The sequence below is a fragment of the Gigantopelta aegis genome, chromosome 2 (genome assembly GCF_016097555.1).
Source record: "Gigantopelta aegis isolate Gae_Host chromosome 2, Gae_host_genome, whole genome shotgun sequence".
Lineage (NCBI taxonomy): Eukaryota > Metazoa > Mollusca > Gastropoda > Neomphalida > Peltospiridae > Gigantopelta > Gigantopelta aegis.
In genome coordinates, this window is record NC_054700.1 from 29,351,471 (window position 1) to 29,369,593 (window position 18,123).

General features: G+C 38.6%; 1 protein-coding gene across 1 annotated transcript in view; it reads left to right on the forward strand.

Annotated features, from left to right (window-relative positions):
• LOC121383542 overlaps positions 1–13,907 on the forward strand; it is a 46,788-nt gene extending 32,881 nt beyond the window's left edge. Inside the window, exon 5 of the mRNA XM_041513631.1 lies at positions 11,245–13,907. Coding sequence (XP_041369565.1) covers positions 11,245–11,294 — 50 coding nt within the window. The 3' untranslated portion in view covers positions 11,295–13,907. The remainder of the gene's footprint in view (positions 1–11,244) is intronic.
• Positions 13,908–18,123: the final 4,216 nt, after the last annotated feature.

Below are 18,123 nucleotides of genomic sequence, written 5' to 3' on the forward strand. Positions count from 1 at the left end.
AAATTACAAAAAAAAGACAAGAAAGTAATACTTACCGATTCATATATGAACGTTATTTCATGTATTTATAAAACATTTAAGTGAAAATTATAAACTTGTACCCACTCAACGTGGTTTTTGTTAAAAATTAATCCAGTAGTCTAAAGGTTAAAGCAGTATATATATATATATATATATATATATATATATATATAATGTTACAGTTAATCTGTATAATCAGGTAATATGTATATTACCTGATTTTTTCAGCTAATATGTATATTACCTGTTTCACTCAGGTAATATGTATATTAGCTGAAAAAATCTGGTAATATACATATTACCTGAAATATACTTCACTAATTTATACAGATTACCTGAAACGTGCAGAATGGTATTGACATGGTTGTTATTTGACTGAATGAATAACTATAAACAATAATATGCTGGCAATCTTTATTGGCTCAAAACACATACCATTTGCAACACACAACACACACACTACTGCAGAACAAACAACAAGATCTTTTGATCAATGTAGTAAAAGTTCTCAGTTCAAAACAATTCTATTAATCAATGTAGTCAAAGTTCTCAGTTCAAAACAAGTCTATTGATCAATGTAGTCAAAGTTCTCATCAACAACAGTTCTTATTTATGCATGGCAGGCTGGAATGGCAGTGGGAATTGCACACCAATCTGGCTTTGAAGCATTTACATCGATTTGTTTGACACCTCTTACTTCCAGCACAGTTACATCTTGTGAAACCTTGTCCACCGCATCTTGACTCCAGTTGCACAGCTTGACGCAGGGAAATGTCCTTATCTGTACAGACATCATCGGGTGAATACAATGTCGTAGCACACACATCGAATTGGTTTCTAGATTACTTTCGATCCAATATTCCTCCTTTTACAGCAATTGTGTACAACTTGTTGTCACTGCACTCTGTCACAACTCCGATGATGTTCCTGGGATCTGCACGTCCTCTGCCAACTGAAGAAATGGGCACTGTCACATTGCTTCTGATTTACACACTAGAAAACACAATGCGACTTCGTTTGTTCATTCTCTCTGCCTGATGGAACTGGGCATCTTCGGCACTCTCTCTCTGCAGCCTAATTTTCTCCTGACGTACAGAGATGGGTGAGACTGGTACAGGTTCTGCTTCCTCGCTGGATTGCTCGACTGGGTTTGGATGGGATACTGCAGACAGGAGGTCGTCTTCAGTTTGCAACCTTGCAATGACATTTTGGGGGAGGCTGGATGATGTCAATCCTACCTTCGCATCGGCACCAAACAGAGCAGCAAAGGGAGAACGCTTGATTCCAGTGTGATGGCTCGAGTTCTTTTGAAATTGCACAAACTTGAGTACAACAGTCCAGTCCTGTGTGTCATTGTCACTCATCCATGCAATCAACATGTCTTTTATGCCACAGTTGGCTGTTTCCACTGGACCCTGACTCTGGGGGTGTCTCGGCTTCCCATGAACGATGACAAGGTCAGGCCACATCTGCTTCAACCCAGTGATAACTTGCGCTGTGAATTCGGACCCGTTGTCACTTTGTAGTATTGAAGGGGCTCCCTGCAGAAGGTAGATGTCCAGCAACTGATATGCTACTTCCGATGCACGCTTAGAAGTGAGAGGACGCAGGATGCAGAACTTGGTAAGATGGTCTTGGTACACCATGATCCATTTGTGGTGACCATGGCACATAGACTGCATGTCGATGAGGTCAACTTGCGCTCTGGAAATGAAGCCAGTCAAACGAAATCAGCAGCCTAAATCAAGCATTGTTTTTCCAACTAATCCCATCTGCGTCCTAGCAGGCTGACACATCTTTATTGTGCTCTACAGACAGGATTAGTTAAAACAGCAGTGGTGGATTATACAGATTAACTGTAACATTGTCTATGAAATGATTTAACAATGAACATGTACATCAAAGGTATTGTGACCAATCAAGGAGAACTTGGACTACATTGATCAAAAGACTTGTTTTGAACTGAGAACGTGGACTACATTGATCAAAAGACTTGTTTTGAACTGAGAACATGGTCTACATTGATCTAAAGACTTGTTAATACCATTCTGCATGTTTCAGGTAATCTATATAAATTAGTTAAGTATATTTCAGGTAATATGTATATTACCTGATTTTTTCAGCTAATATACATATTGCCTGAGTGAAACAGGTAATATACATATTAGCTGAAAAAATCAGGTAATATACATATTACCTGATTATACAGATTAATTGTAACATATATATATATATATATATATATATATATATATATACTAGTGGAAAAAAGTAACTGTGTAACCTAAAAAATCGGATGAAAATAAAACTACTCAATATTTTAGCCTGATGTTTTGTACATGTTACCAGTGAACGCACCGCCACACAATAGCTGGGTCAATGCCGTATTTGCACGTGCAGTTTTGCTTCTGGGACATGAACATATTTTTCCCATTTTTTTCTCCCAACATGTTACTTTTCACGTTTTTGTCGACTTTTCAACTGTCGGGTCATTGCATGCCAACCGGGGGTACAGAAAAGCAGGTTATTTCTGTTGAAAATTGTAGCAGAGCAATGCCCAGGCTAAACGAAAATGACCGCCTTCGCGCAATTGGCATGATCCAGGCTGGTATGCGCCATCGCGCTGTCGCTACGCAATTTGGTGTACACATAAACAGTATTCAGGCTTTGTGGAGACGTTATCAACATGTTGGTAATGTCAGAGACCAACAACGTGCGGGCCGTCCACGCGTGACGTCACGACAGCAGGACAACCACATCAGACTCGTGCACCTCAGGAATCGATTCCAAACGGCAAGTCTGACAGCGCGGACCATTCCTGGATTGCGTGCCATTAATCCCAGAACTGTACGGAATCGATTACGTGAACATGGTATCCGTCCGCGACGCCCGGCTGTCCGTTCAGTTTTGCTAAGACGTCATCGTGTAGCACGTTTGGCTTGGTGTAGAAGACACTTGCACTTTAATCGCCGTGACTGGGCGGGTATACTGTTTACGGCCGAGTCCAGGTTTCACTTGGACAGCAGTGACGGCCAAGAGTGTATCGTCGTGTTGGAGAACGTTTTAGTGACGCCTGTGTTGTGGAGCGACGTGCATTTGGCAGAGGCAGTGTCATGGTTTGGGGTGGCATCACGTCAACTGGATGAACACCTCTTGTGGTCATCAATAGCAATTTGAACGCTGTACGCTACCGTGACGACATTATTCAGGCTCACGTCATCCCATTTGTGCAAGGACAGCAACGTCACATCACGCTTCAGCATGACAATGCTAGACCTCACGTCGCCCGGGTGGTAATGGATTTTCTAGCACAGCAGAACATCGATGTGTTGCAGTGGCCTGCGGTCTCACCCGATCTTGCACCAATCGAGCACGTCTGGGATGAGATGCAACGTCGTGTACGTGCACTGCCTAACCAGCCGCTGACGTTGAGAGCGCTTGGTCAGACGTTAGTACAGATCTGGAACGGCATTCCCCAGGCATTCTTCAACAATTTGGTAGGCTCTATGAGGCGACGGTGCCAGGCCTGCATCGACGCAAACGGTGGCCATACGCGCTATTAACTTTGTGAACTGTTTTTTTACCCCCCATGTCTTTCATCCCCAATACCGATGAAATGACGGATGCTGTGACATTTTAAATGAATTGACGTTTTGCTTAATTGCCTAATAAATAATGCTATATGATAATTTTATCGTTTTATGTCTTGAAATTATGTTTTTATCAACATGATAACCATACACAGTTACTTTTTTCCACTAGTATATATATATATATATATATATATATATATATATAGCTAGATTGATAGATAGATATCAAAATAGTCTTATTCAACTTATTGTGCAAGCACAACCAATGTGCTATAGAACCTAAGTAATCTCCTCCACTGCAGAATTGTCTTCCCTTACCGGATGTATATCCCTATCTCAATTCTGCAGTCCTTCATTTCAAAATTAATTTGTAATTTTTTGTTTACCTTTTTTTTTTCCTTTTTCCCTTTTACCGAGACATACAGGTATTATTTTGAAGGTTTGTTTTTATTTTCCCATGTCTGACACGGCCCCTTGTGGCTCAGCCACCTGTGAAGATTACCCCAGTTTGATGTCTGTGCTTGTTGGTCTTCATCCTTATGGGCGAAGTATTGCAAGCAATCTCACGAGAAGTGAGGAAGTGAAGAAGAATGTGGAGGTAACCTCATTGCCTCCAGCTTCCCAGAAGTCTTGAGATCCCGCAAGATATTCCTGGCGCTACTACTACAATAAAATTCTATCTACCAGGGAGGTTTTCACAAGGCTCCCTTGTGGAGGTTACCAGGCCTCTGTCGGTAGGGCGGCTACTGTTACTGCTATAATAGCACCAGCGTTTTGTGTGTGTGTATGTCATGGTTTCTGCATTTCCGGGTTTCCCTTATCACACCATCAGCTTCAGTGGGTGTTCGGGAGTCTGCTGCCTTTTGAGTGCCTGGGTTCCTAGTTTGGTAGTGAATGTGTCGATCAGGGATCTGTTAATGATGGAGTGGTTTTCCAAATTCTTTTTCTAGGTCAATAACCATCAGGGAACTTTCCGTTTCGGTTTAGATAAGGCTGTGGAAAGACTTGATGACGAAAAGTTGTTTGATAGCGTCTTCTAAAGCCTCGCATCATATTCTCTGGTCATTTATGGGTGAATAACTTTTAATTCTTGATGCAACCATTTGCTGTCTGGGTTGCAGGCCTCTGGCATTGTGAAAACTTAGCCAGTCAGTAAAGAAAACTTCAGCCTTGTCATGGACACGGAGTCTTTGAAGTGTGTCCTGTTGACCCAACTTGGAAACATTCGCAAGTGCTCTTCCTGAACTGCAACATTTAAACCACCTTTTTCTCTCCCAAGAAACCTGTTAATTGAATGGTTCCTGATTCCTAAGGTTTTTGACCCTACTTGGCAGACAGAGACTGTACAAGCACCCTTGAAACAGAGTTGTTCTTGGCTGAGAGCGACACGAACTAAGGGCAAGGTGCCTAAAGGTGGTAAGCAATTGGGGTGAGGGTTTTTAGGCGATTGACAACTGTTAACAGTGGTATACCGTTAGCAGAAGTTCCCATAAGAGACAGGTTACATAATTTTCTTTAGCAAAGGCATCTACTGGCAGACCTGGATCCATGGGTTTTGTCAGTCATTAAGGAGGGGTACAGAATCCCCTTTTCATCAGCTCTCACTCTACCAGATGCCTTCGATGCCATCATTATACCAAGTTTCTTGGCAAGGGTGCCACCCACCAGGTGGATTTGGACTCCCAGGGTTTTTACAGAAGAAAATGGAGAGTGGAGACCGATTCTCAACCTCAATCCGCTGAATTCTTTTAGGGTGTTCCCTCCATGAAGATGGAGATTGCTCAGTCGGTCTGGGCATTACTCCAGGTTGGAGAGTAGGCGGCATCTATCGACTTGAAGGACACTTACCTGCATGTCCCAATTGAATGGGATTTTTGGAAGTTCTTGCACTTTCTATTCGACGGCAAAGTCAACGAGTTTCAAGAGCTGCCGTTCAGTTTGGCCACAAGTCTTCACGCCTTCACCTGCGTTGTCAAAGCAGTGGTATGTCATGTGCATCTGTTGAGAATTCGAATGCATAACTATTTGGACTACTAGTTGATTCCAGCTTCATCTAAATTGGGTTAAATCAGAGCTGGTGCCAAGTCAGGGTTTCACGTATCTCTGAGTTGTCTTTAACCTTGTAGAGGCATCCGTTAGACCGATGAATTCATGCCTCCACAATTTCAAGACATTAGTGCAGCATCTTAATCGGGAGCAAAGCATTTTGGTGTGCATGGTTCACAGGTTGTTGGGACATCTTAAGTCGCTGGCCTCACTGAATGTGCTGTTGAGACGAATCAAAAGACCTCTCCAGTGGCATGTATCCCGTGTTAGAAACGGCCGCTATTGTGTTACGATGATTGCGCTGGGGCCTTGGTTCATTCTTATTCCATCCAGAACCTTTCTTACAATTTTTATGTGATACCCGACTTTTATTATAAATTTCAGTTTTACCCATCTGTGATATTTGTATTTTTTTGCACAGTTCTTTACACTGTGTTTTAATTTAACTGTTGAATTTTTATATTGATGATGTTCATCACTTCATATTTAGATTTACCATAGTTTGACACTCTGTAGCCGATGCTGGGGTGTCGTTAAATATCTCTGTTATTCTGATTCATTCAATCTATCCGAGAGTGCCTGGAGGACAAGTGTTTGTCCCAGGTCGTTCTTTTACACCGTAACCGGCCTCGGTGGCGTCGTGGTTAGGCCATCGGTCTACAGGCTGGTAGGTACTGGGTTCGGATCCCAGTCGAGGCATGGGATTTTTAATCCAGATACCAACTCCAAACCCTGAGTGAGTGCTCCGCAAGGCTTAATGGGTTGGTGTAAACCACTTGCACCGACCAGTGATCCATAACTGGTTCAACAAAGGCCATGGTTTGTGCTATCCTGCCTGTGGGAAGCGCAAATAAAAGATCCCTTGCTGCCTGTCGTAAAAAGAGTAGCCTATGTGGTGACAGCGGGTTTCCTCTAAAAACAGTGTCAGAATGACCATATGTTTGATGTCCAATAGCCGATGATAAGATAAAAAATCAATGTACTCTAGTGGCGTCGTTAAATAAAACAAACTTTTTCTTTTTCTTTTACACCTTGCTCCGGAGTTGGTTCTGTTCACGATGCTTCCTTTGAGGAGTTTGGTGTGGATCAACATCTGTCAGGTGTGTGGATTGCCTTGAGAGGAACCTCCACATTAGAGATTGAAGCTGTTGTGCTTGCCTCCAGTTCCAGCATTATTCAACATCGTTGTATTTTGTTGAGGTCCAACAACACGTCTCTTGCAGCATACCTCAATGGATGGGGATGCACCAAATCAGAGTCACTGAGTCGTTGGAGACCCATAGGTCCAGGTCTGGTAGAAGACATCCCCTCTGCAGTCAATATCTTGTGTGAATGTTGCATAAGGAGGCAGCTTACAGGATTCTACATTTTTGGGGGAGTCCTCAAGTAGATGTGTTCGCAACCAGACTGAACTACCAGTTACCAGTGTTTGTCACTGGTTCCCAATACTCTGGGGCCTTGGTGTGGACAGCAATTGTGTCGAGTGGCACATACATGTAGTTGAGCAGCCCAACCTTGGTTTCCTCAGCTTCTGTCACTGTTAGTGCAGAAGCCAGTACGAGTTTTTCTTCCAGTCTCTGTGGCATCCGAAGCTGGAGGTCTTCTGGCTTCATACATGGAGGTTGTCGAGCTTTCCCCTAAGAGGCAGATGCTTTTCTCAGTGGATTGCTGAACATGTCTCCTCATTGAAGTGCCAGTTTACTGAGAGAGTTTACTAGTGCCATTGGAATGATTGGGTTCATTGGGCAGGTGAAAGTGATTTCAATCCCTTATCACCAACTGTCAATGACTTAGCTGAATATGTTCTTCTTGTCAAGGAAAGGAAGCTGAAGGTTCAAACAGTAAAAGTCAGAGATCTATTAGTTCTTCCATCTTGTCTACTCTTAGTCAGTATGGTCAGAAGTACTTTTCTACGAATCTCGACTTGCATGATTTTCTCAAGTCAAAATTGAGAGGCGTTCTATTTTACCCAAATGGACCGTTTAGGTTTGCCAATCTTCGACATTTGACTTGAAAATCTATTTTCCTTGTTTCACTTGAGGTGTGTATTAGTGAAATTTATGCTTTCTTGCATGATTTAGTCGATTACAACCGATGGTTCAATTACATTATGGACTGATCCTACCTTTGTGGCAAAGAACCAGGTGCCAGGAGAAGTTTCCATCAACAATCATTCAAAGTTTGTATCGTACAGTGCCTTCTGATAGTTCTGATTGCTTCTTTTGTCCATTCACGGCTTTGAAATATTATCTGCCTTGTACTAAACTTCTTCACCGTGGGAAGAAGAGACTTTATCTCTTATACTAACCAGGCAGCAGACATAACTAAGAATGCTTTGTCCAGAGGGATTGCTGCAACCATCAAACTGGTGTATGAGACAGCAGGGGATCATTTTCTTCAGAATTTCTCCATCAGGCCTCATAAGATTTGAATTTTCTTGATTCTTTGGACATTATCAAGGTGATGAATGCAGGAGTGTGGATGGGTTGACTACTTCTATTTGTGAGAGATGGCTGTTAGTCCTAACAATACTTGTTGGATTCACTGAGTTATTGCAGGTTAGCAAGTTGTCTCAGGATGCAGAGCCACGAGAAGAGGGATACTTCTATTCTGGTAGGCAGATGATACTGGCCGTGTTAGGAGGTTTTGGTTTCAGGTGGTACCTGTCTGGGGTAGTCTAGTGGGGCTTTTTTTCTTTCTCTTTGTGAGATCGTTTAATTTGCCTCACATGGGGCCGGAAGATGTTATGTCAATTGATAATGTTAGTCACTTAGGACTAATTACTTCATACATGTATGTCGAGGGGCAGGATTTAGCTGAGTCGGTTGAGTGCTCACTTGATGTGGTTGCTTCGCGGGATCAAACCACCTCGGTTGATCCATTCAGCTAATTGTTTTTTCTTATTCCAACCAGTGCACCACAACTGGATAAAGGCTGTGGTATGTGCTTTCCTGTTTGTGGGAAAGTACATATAAAAGATCCCTTGCTGCATTAGGAAAAATTAGGAAAATGTGTGACATCCAATAGCCGATGATTAATTAATCAATGTGCTCCAGTGTTGTCATTGAACAAAACAAGCTTTTATCATATGTCTTGGATGTCCTACACCTCACCATTACTTAAAAAGATTCATGTTTGGTTGAATGGGCAAGTCTTCTTTTTCTTACCTCCCATTAATGTTGAATTCACATGCTCTAACAGTGTTGTCACACGTCTATTATATAGCATGTTGGTTGTGCTAGCACAGTAATTTGAAAAGACTACTAGAATTTTTTTTAGAGATAGTTGAGGTATTAATGCTAATAAATAGAATAACAAACAAAAGCTAGAATTTGTGATAAATGTAAATTATTTCATTTAAGTTGTAAAATTGATAACTGGTAACTGTTATATTCTCTATATCTGGTTTATGTTTACAGTATTATTCATTCTACATGTATATCCTTATCTGGGTTTTTTTTCTTTCTTTTTTTTCTTTTTGTGAAGAAAATATTAATAGAATACATTTTAATCATATATGCACAATCCCTGCAATTAAACAAATTACCTTGGAAAAACCGTTTTCACAGCAATTTTCCTGTTTACATGTTTACAACTTTGGGTTGTAAATAAATCTGAATAATGAGTTTGTTGCTTATTTTGTTTGCCAATATGCTTAAACAGTATCAAGAACAATGGGATTGTAAAGGCTACCGCAGACATTTGCAACAACCGTTTTTCTCGTTGCACTTTTCCGCACACACATGCGAAAACCAGCAATTTTGGTCTAGCAGTGATGACGTGACAGTCAAAATGGCGTTTTTTCCCCGTATTTGTTTGGACGGTGGTGATCAAGACATGTTCTACACCATATTTTGTATGATGTAGAAGAGTGAATTTACATAAAGTAGCACTGAAGTCGTCCGCATATGATATAACCACACAATCTGTGTATAAAACCTATATAAACATACCTGGTATTCCAAGCGCAGATTTCATTTCTACAAGACACATCTCCCTTTCAGGGGATGCTGTGTCAAAACGACATGGTATTATCTACTAACACATCACCACTAATTCATCCTCTTTTTCTTAAGACCACATGCTGCTGGAGGCTGCCATTTTGAGTCATGTGATCACTATCTATCCATTCATTGGCAGTTTAAATTATTGCGTCAACGTTTTGTTGCATTGAAGGCGCACACGTTTGCAAAGCGTGCAATTACATGCAATAAAATCAAACATGTTTGATTGGAGCAATTTTAGTTGCAAGCAACACAAATTGCATCGCAGGCTAGCGCACACGAAAAATGCACCTTGTTGCAAAGGTTTGCGGTGGCCTTGAGGGGATGACAACTTATTATAAACCGCATAGTCAGTTCAGTGACGTGCCAGTTCAGTCTGTATCTTTTAATTATGTTACATCGGCTAGTTAATTAGCAGACATGTTATTTATAGGCCAAATAAAAAATAAGTGAATAATTCTCATTTCTCAGTTTTTCTAGATTCAGTTATGAAAAGGTCTTAGTGTTGTGAAAACTGCAAGTAGATTTTGCTATTTTGAAATATCTGCATTTGATTTCAATAAGGCCCATGTTTCATTAACGAGATTCTGTTCCCGAATTTATCGATATAGTGCATATCCACAGTACCTTTTTTTATAAATGCGTTTCTGCATACAAGCAAAAGTTGATTGATTAATGATTTTTCTGACCACAATTGTTCTCTCTTGATCTTGTAATGTGGAAGGTTCGCTGGTGGCTTGAAAAAGTAATTGTCCTAATCTGATGATTCATACAAAAAATTATAAACATAATTTGAGCAAAAAAGTAATTCCCTTCAGTAGAGAAATGATCACCGAAGTTCGAGTATTGTTCAGGTACAGGACATAATTTTAACCACAGACATTGCCCATTTGTCAGTTATTCCTACAAACGAAAGAGTGAGTCAGTGACTCCCATGGGTTAACGGTCAATTTGTGAAAATGAAGAATGGCAGATTGCCAAGTATTGAAATTAATATAAAATTTTGATGATATGACAGGGGTCATAGTAAACGTATACCTGTATAAATTTGTACATCCATAGTTCAACGACCCTGACTGGTCCATGATAATTAACAGTACAAATATTTATTTACATTTTGCATCATTTTGCTAGTACTTTGGAAGGCCATACATATATAGAGTATATTTGCAGTCAGTTTTCCTCGATCTTCTACTACACTCTATGTACAGTGGTTCTTTGAAACTGATATTGGCTACTGGTTACATTATATACAGATGACTATAGCATAACTGATACACCTACATGTACATGGTTAGGATGTTTTAGTTTTTTTCTTTTCACTGACGATGTCATCGAAATTTATTTCTCGCAAAGTCCCTAGTTTGAGGTGCCAATCGCGAAATATTAGTGCACGAAAGTCAAATAGCATTTCCAGGGTGAGAAAATCAGTGTCAGATAATTTTCAGTGTGAACACCGCATTGTATTTTTACATGCAATAAGATAAGCAACACAAAATAAGTTTGTTGTAGGCAACACATTTAAATTTGCTGAATTCTTCTTTACATGTACATAACTTTGTGGAAATGTTTTCTTTCAGATATGGTAAAGGAGTTTACTATGAGTTTCAAAGATGCTGAAGAAGATTAAGAGAGGTCATGAGGTGTGAAAGTTTTCCAAATGTTCGTGGATCGAGAGCCATCCAGATATTCATGGAAGTTCCTCTCCTTACTGCGATTTGAATGTGTTATGGAGTTTACCCCACAAAAGTGCCATCAGATGTTTCGTGTGATTTTCTTTTAACTATGCAGATGCTTTTTGGATATTTCTCATCTGCTTCTCAATGTTTTATCATAATGGAAGTATCCTCACATGAACAACGTCCAGCTATATAAATTAACCATTCATATTACCTCATATGTGTATCGTCCAAGTGATTCATGATTTTTATTTTCATGTAACCACTATCTATAATTTTACTCATTAGTACCATCCAGACATATTGGATTTTGACATTTTAAATAATCCCTAAGAAATATTTCAACCAATGTTATGCTGCATCTATGTGGGTTAAGTCTGTGTTGAATATTCATGTATGTGATGTATTACAATAATGCAGTTTAATGTTTCTGACCTTATATATACAGTCAAACCTTGTCATTCCGCTCTCCCCACTTATCGCCTAAAAATATATTTAAATTTACCTTGTTTTACCACTATCCACCAATGCATTGGGCGAAACATTCCTATATGAAAGCATAGTAAAACAACCCGATATACCGCCATCGGACAATCTCGTTTACTATCTACTACTTTGTGACAAATAGCTGACCACGTGTGTGTATGTGTGCAGGTTCACATGCAGGTCATGTTCAGTCAATCGTTTTTAGCTAACACTCGCTAGACAGGGTTTTTTTGTGGGGTTTTACACTACCCAGTAAACCGAATTACCACTTCTGAAACCATTCAAAATAATTTGCAAACGTCAGCTAGCAGAACTTGGGTGTAGTCTGCCAATCACTCATTCCCTGAATCCCACCCTTCAAAATTACTTCATTAGCTTACAAATAAAAATAAGAAATCACTTTGAAAATGTTACATAATTCGAAACAAATACCTCACCCTCAAACGTACCTTATTGGGCCTCTCTTTGGACGTTCACCGGCTTCGGTGGCGTCGTGGTTAGGCCATCGGTCTACAGGCCGGTAGGTACAGTGTCAGAATGACCGTATTTTTGACGTATTGTTAAATAAAAACAAACTTTTCCTTTTACTTTTTGGACGTTTGTTCATCAGTACTTGCAAGCATATCAATCATAATAAATAGGGCTGTAATAGAGCATATTTTGTGTTATTCTGTAACACAACTAGGGTACTTTGGGGCTGGTACTGAGCACTTAGAAAACTCGTTATAACGCCAAAATCAGTTGGGTCTCAAACTGGGTGGTATAACAAGGTTTGACTGTATGGATAGTTAATTAATTTTAAAAGTATTGTCAGATGATGTATTAGAAAATATTGTCAGATGATGTATTAGAAGTACATGTACACTGTTTCCAAAATATAAGATACAAAATATGGAAAAAACAAATTACATTCACATACGGCCCTGTTCATTTGACCGCCTTTAAGTATCATAATATAAAAAAAATTCTTTAGCAGGGGTACAGAAATAGAAAAGATTTTTTGATATAAAGTGACATCCTGCAAGTATTCAAAACACACTGGCAACATACTGGCAACATAAACAAGCTATTTTTAGGAAGTATTGATCTTCGACCAGCTCTGTATCCGTTGTCTATTTGTCAGTCAAAAAAGAGAGATGGTCAGTCAAACTGGTAAATGCATTTTTTTAACTCGTCCATCAGAATTTGTACTTTCATTTGGCGAGTACTTTCTTCACCCCCGTTTAGTTTGTTTATATTTTTAGTTTTAGCAAAGCTTTTACGTGGTCAAAAATTAAGTAAACAAGCAGTAAGTAACATGAATTATTCTAGTATTTCAAATTGTTGGTGCCAGTCTGTACATTTGAGATATTTTTACATTTGAGAAAATGAAACACGTGCCGTGAAAAATAAAATAAAAATCACTGAATAAATTAGTTGTTAACTGAACTTATCACATCAAACAGTTCAACTTTGGCATGAATGATAATGTATTTTGTTTTTTAAAGAATGAAAACTTAAAAACCAGCCTCGTTTGAGGGATTGGCAAAAACACAATTAAAAAAGTCCAGATGCGGACACGTCTTGATAAAAAAAACAATAATGACATTAAAATTGGCATGTGTATGCAGTTCAAAATGTTGCTGCCCACTTTTAGTTCTGGCAGAACGTAGGCCTGCATATTGCCTTGTAAAAAAAAAAGAGTTAATGTCTAACCCTGAAAATATTATAAATCGTTTGAGATAATGTGAGTATGAGACAAACATACAGACGCTTACATATACACATAGAGAAATATTTGAGACCTACATTTTTCATGATAGCGTGACATTTGAAAGAGGTTTTTTTAGAAAATGGATTAAAGTAAAATATTTGTTACGTTGAAGGTCTGAAGATGGAAGCCAGCAAGAAGTAAATCGATTTTAAAGTTGTTATTAATAAAACCTATACAGAAAAAAAAGAAAAAGTAAACAGATTCTTACAAGTCAGTACATGTATTTAAATTGCACTGTTTAACTATTGTTTGATGCTAAAACAGATGTTAACCTGTAAAATGTTAGTTTTTCCATTGTTTTTACCCGAATAAACAATTAAAAACAGTATTTGATGAGTTTTTTATCCACGACTTTCAGTCTTCATGTGATGATGTACCTTGGTGATAGGACATCAACCTGATGTGCTAGATGTTGTGGAAACATTGTAATGTATTTGTCTGTTTTGACATGCTGAATGTTTTAACCCTAACCCAGACCTCGCTCCCAGAAATTAGATCTTTTCAACACATTTTTGCAGCCTTTAAAAAAAAAAATCTGGAAACATCTCCAATACTTTATCAACTGTGACGAAACTGTTGATGTTCACGACAGTTTTTTAAGGGTCAGATGACTTACATTGAACTACTGGCTAATCAAGACTGCAACATCATTTACATATAAGATGGCCATCACTATAGCAGTCCAACAAGAAATGGAAATTTATCGCGTATGACATCAACTATGGCAAGATTGTGATGTTAGGGAATTAAGTTTTTTTAATCAAGGAATTCATTTCTAAAAGCTGCTAATTTAGATATTAACTCCAAGATGGCCCCGGAAACTAGTCATTTGGAAGAAGTGTCTTGCATTCTATTTTATGCCAAACAATAACTTGTACTTTAAATCCAGAGTGGGACATAGCCCAGTGGTAAAGCAGTCGATTTGGAATAGATCCATTGGTAGGCCCAGAGAGTTCATCACGACTGGTATATCAATGGTTGTGGTATGTGCTGTCCTGTTGTGGGGAAAATTCATATAGATTACTATATACAATTTTACGTTGTCAGAGTGTACTCTTAAGTCGAAAATGTGAATGTTTCAGGTTATGACGTCACTGCATTGAAAAACGCGCAGAGAATCTCATCAATCAACTATTCCAACATGCTGTATGGGACCCAAACGAGGAAAACAACTAAGACAATTTTAAAATGCCAAGCCTTGACACGAGAAATAAATGCCATTCCGATATTCCCACCCCTACTCCATGGGAAATGATGGGTTGGGGCCCAGAAGAGAAAAATTAAGCCAACAGAAATAAGTTCAAGAAATATCTACTTCCAGAAATGCTGTAACATGTAAAAGTCATTAGATACCAATTAGATCAAATACCAATGTTGGGTCCCCTGCGTAAGGAGTGGATGTTACAATTACAATGAGACAGACCTCTAAATTTGGAGTTTGAGTACCAAATTTGTGAAAAGATTCAACATGGATTTTTTCTTAGGCTGCCTTTCCATCAATATAGTTTTATCCGCGTGGCTATTTCTGCCGTTAAGCGGTAAAAATCAAATGCGTTGACGTCTTTCCCTTGACACGATGCTTACTGTGCGGCAAAAAAAAGTCGATCATGTATCGATTTTTTTGCCATCTGTGCGGCTCAAAACGCATGGGGAATTCATAAAATGACGTAATTTTGGGAGTATACCCACACTGTGTTTTATAGCGTTATTTAATTTTCAAGTTTTCGAAGTAGACAATTTTAGCATTCTTCGTGCAATGGGCAAGGGAAGTTCACACATGGGCAAATTGAAATTTTAACTGACTAAGTAATTGAATTATTAAGTGAATATAATCTGAACTAACAATTGTTGGACGAAGATCGCAAGAAAATTTAACGTCCAAAACATGACAGGTGCAATAATAATAATAATTTAATATCACGCTACTATTATACACGAATATCAATGGAAAGTTGATAAAACACAACCATGATAATAAAATAATATTAGCTTCACTAAATTACGTCTACACAGTATCGGTGACGGATACGGAAATTTTGCAATGTTTTAACTTTGAAAGATTTAAATTTTGTCAATTTAAAAATTATTTATTGAAGAAAAAAAAGGTGATTAAAGTGAATCCGGACCCCCATGAATCCGCTTATGTTAACACCCTTTATCCTCGTTTAATAATGAAAAAATGAGTACTATAATAATATGAAATGAGTTCAAATAACTATTCTTCTTTTCGTGTCTTCTTGTAGTGATATCACAGGGAGATGTTTGCTGCCAGGATGAATCTCATAGATTCCTGATCTCAGTAAAGTTTTTCTTCCGTGTTTTTCTGTGTTGGCCAGCGAGCATTTCTTAGTTGGCCAGTGAGCATTTCTGAGTTGGCTGTGTTGTTGACAGTATTGTAGGATGTGTTCAACAGTTTTTGCGACTTGTTCATCAGTTCAAATAACTGAGGTACAAATGTTCACCGACTTTCTTACTAACAATAATATTTACCTTGTTCACTTTAGAAACAAAGAATAAAAGACCTTTTATAGCAAGAATTAGTGTTATTTTAGGAGGTAATCTATTGTGTTTTTAAAGGAAACATGACACGAGACCATATTATAGCTCATTTTAAAAGAAAAATGATATAAAAATAATATACAAATAACTTTATAACAATAAAATACGTGTAGTTAACTTAAAATTAAGAAATTACGCTAATCAGTATCAAAGTACGATTTATGCATATTTCTTCGTGAGCGTTCGGAAAAAAGGGAAGTGACGTCAGAGCCGCTGTACTCTTCCATTGTTGTTAACTGTTTATATATGGAGTAAGGGGCTTACGATCTTTTCAGTCCAACAGTGCCGTACTGCGCGGCCTTTGGGTGTAAAAATAAACAGTTTAAACGATCGGGATTGTCTTTTTATGGTTTTCCAAAGGATTGTATCCGAAGAAAGACGCGTGTATTTTATCGCAAAAGAAAAGATTGGACACCAACACCGCATAGTACTTTGGTGTCAGCCTAATTACAGCTCGGAGCCCGAACGTTACCCGGAGACAAAAACAGTACTCGGTTGCGAATGCCGAGGTGTACATTGTACATATTTGGCACAAAGATACACCTCAGCATGATGTATTTATATATGTTAAAACAAAAATGTAGAATTTTTTATTTATTTATTTTTTTGGAAAAAAATAGATTTTTCATGTTAGGGCTGTAGGCCTACATAACAAAATCTGTATTCACCGTCCGAAGAAGGAAACGTCAATAAGTAATTAAATATGGCATATACAAACATGGGATTTGGCATGAGGATACATCTCAGTACGATGTATTTAAATATCTTTTTTAAAAACGTGTAGAAAACAATAATAATTTTAAATAATGTTTTTAATCTTCGGGCGGAATACGTCACAAAAACGTTCCGAAGCCCCAAGGCAACACGAAGTTCAATACAAAAAACCCCACTACTGTCGGTGTCGAAATAACTATTATGTTTCATCCACGGGCTGACTTGAGAATCGGAGTGTTGTTTTAGTTAATTGGTCCTTTCTTTCCGTGGCCTGCACATGTGATTCCTGATTGGCAGGTGTATATTGCAGGGTATTGACCAGGTAAGTGATTACCACGGTCTAGACATACGTACAAAATACGTGCCAGTTTTTTTAAGATCACAGGGTATTGTGGCGTAACCTGTCGCGACTATAGTACAATGTTAATAGACATTATCAGCCGCCCTGCTTCATTACTGTAAAATAATGCTGTAAAACCCTTGATTAAGTAGACTTTCCCATCTAAAATTACAAAACTGACCAATTACGTAGTACCAAAGAAAAGAAAATTATCACTTGGGTATCGTGAGTGGTCGTTTTTACTCTAACGCACCCTACCAATAGGCCTAATAATATGCTACTTTTTTTTATGAGAGAAAAATACTATAACCCCATTTCGTTCTATTGATGCAAATAGAAATATATTTAGTTTAAAAGTTGATTATACTCTCAAGTCATTTATGTTGTTTTACAAGCCAGGTTAATGAAAGTGAAGCGCCTTGTCGTAAATTAGAGCGTTTGTTTACACTGTGCATACAGATTTCATTATGTACAGCCCGAACATAAAAATGCGACATTTTCTTTTAAAAAACACCCAAAATGTTTTGTCCTACATTTATATTTTTACATATTTAAATACATCATATCGAGGTGTATCTTTATGCTAAATATGAACAGTATACACCTCGGCATTAGCATCCGAGTTTTGGTTTTGTCTCCGGGTTGCTTTCGGGCTCCGGGCTGTAAATTGGTCGACCGGTCTGGTCTGGCACCATCAGTTTCTCCACCCTCCGACTCGCTATCCGTTTTTTTCTTCAGTATCACTGTTGTAAGTAAATGTGTGTCTTTCTTCATTTACTAACAGCTCATATTGATACGGCAAAACGTTTTTGCGAACGAACACTCATTGTTTTGGTAAGCTGTGCAAGTCTTAGATTCTTTATGAGTGGTACGGACTAATGCTTTTAAGTGTAAGGCTTCAGATCAAGCGACGCGTCTCTGACGTCAC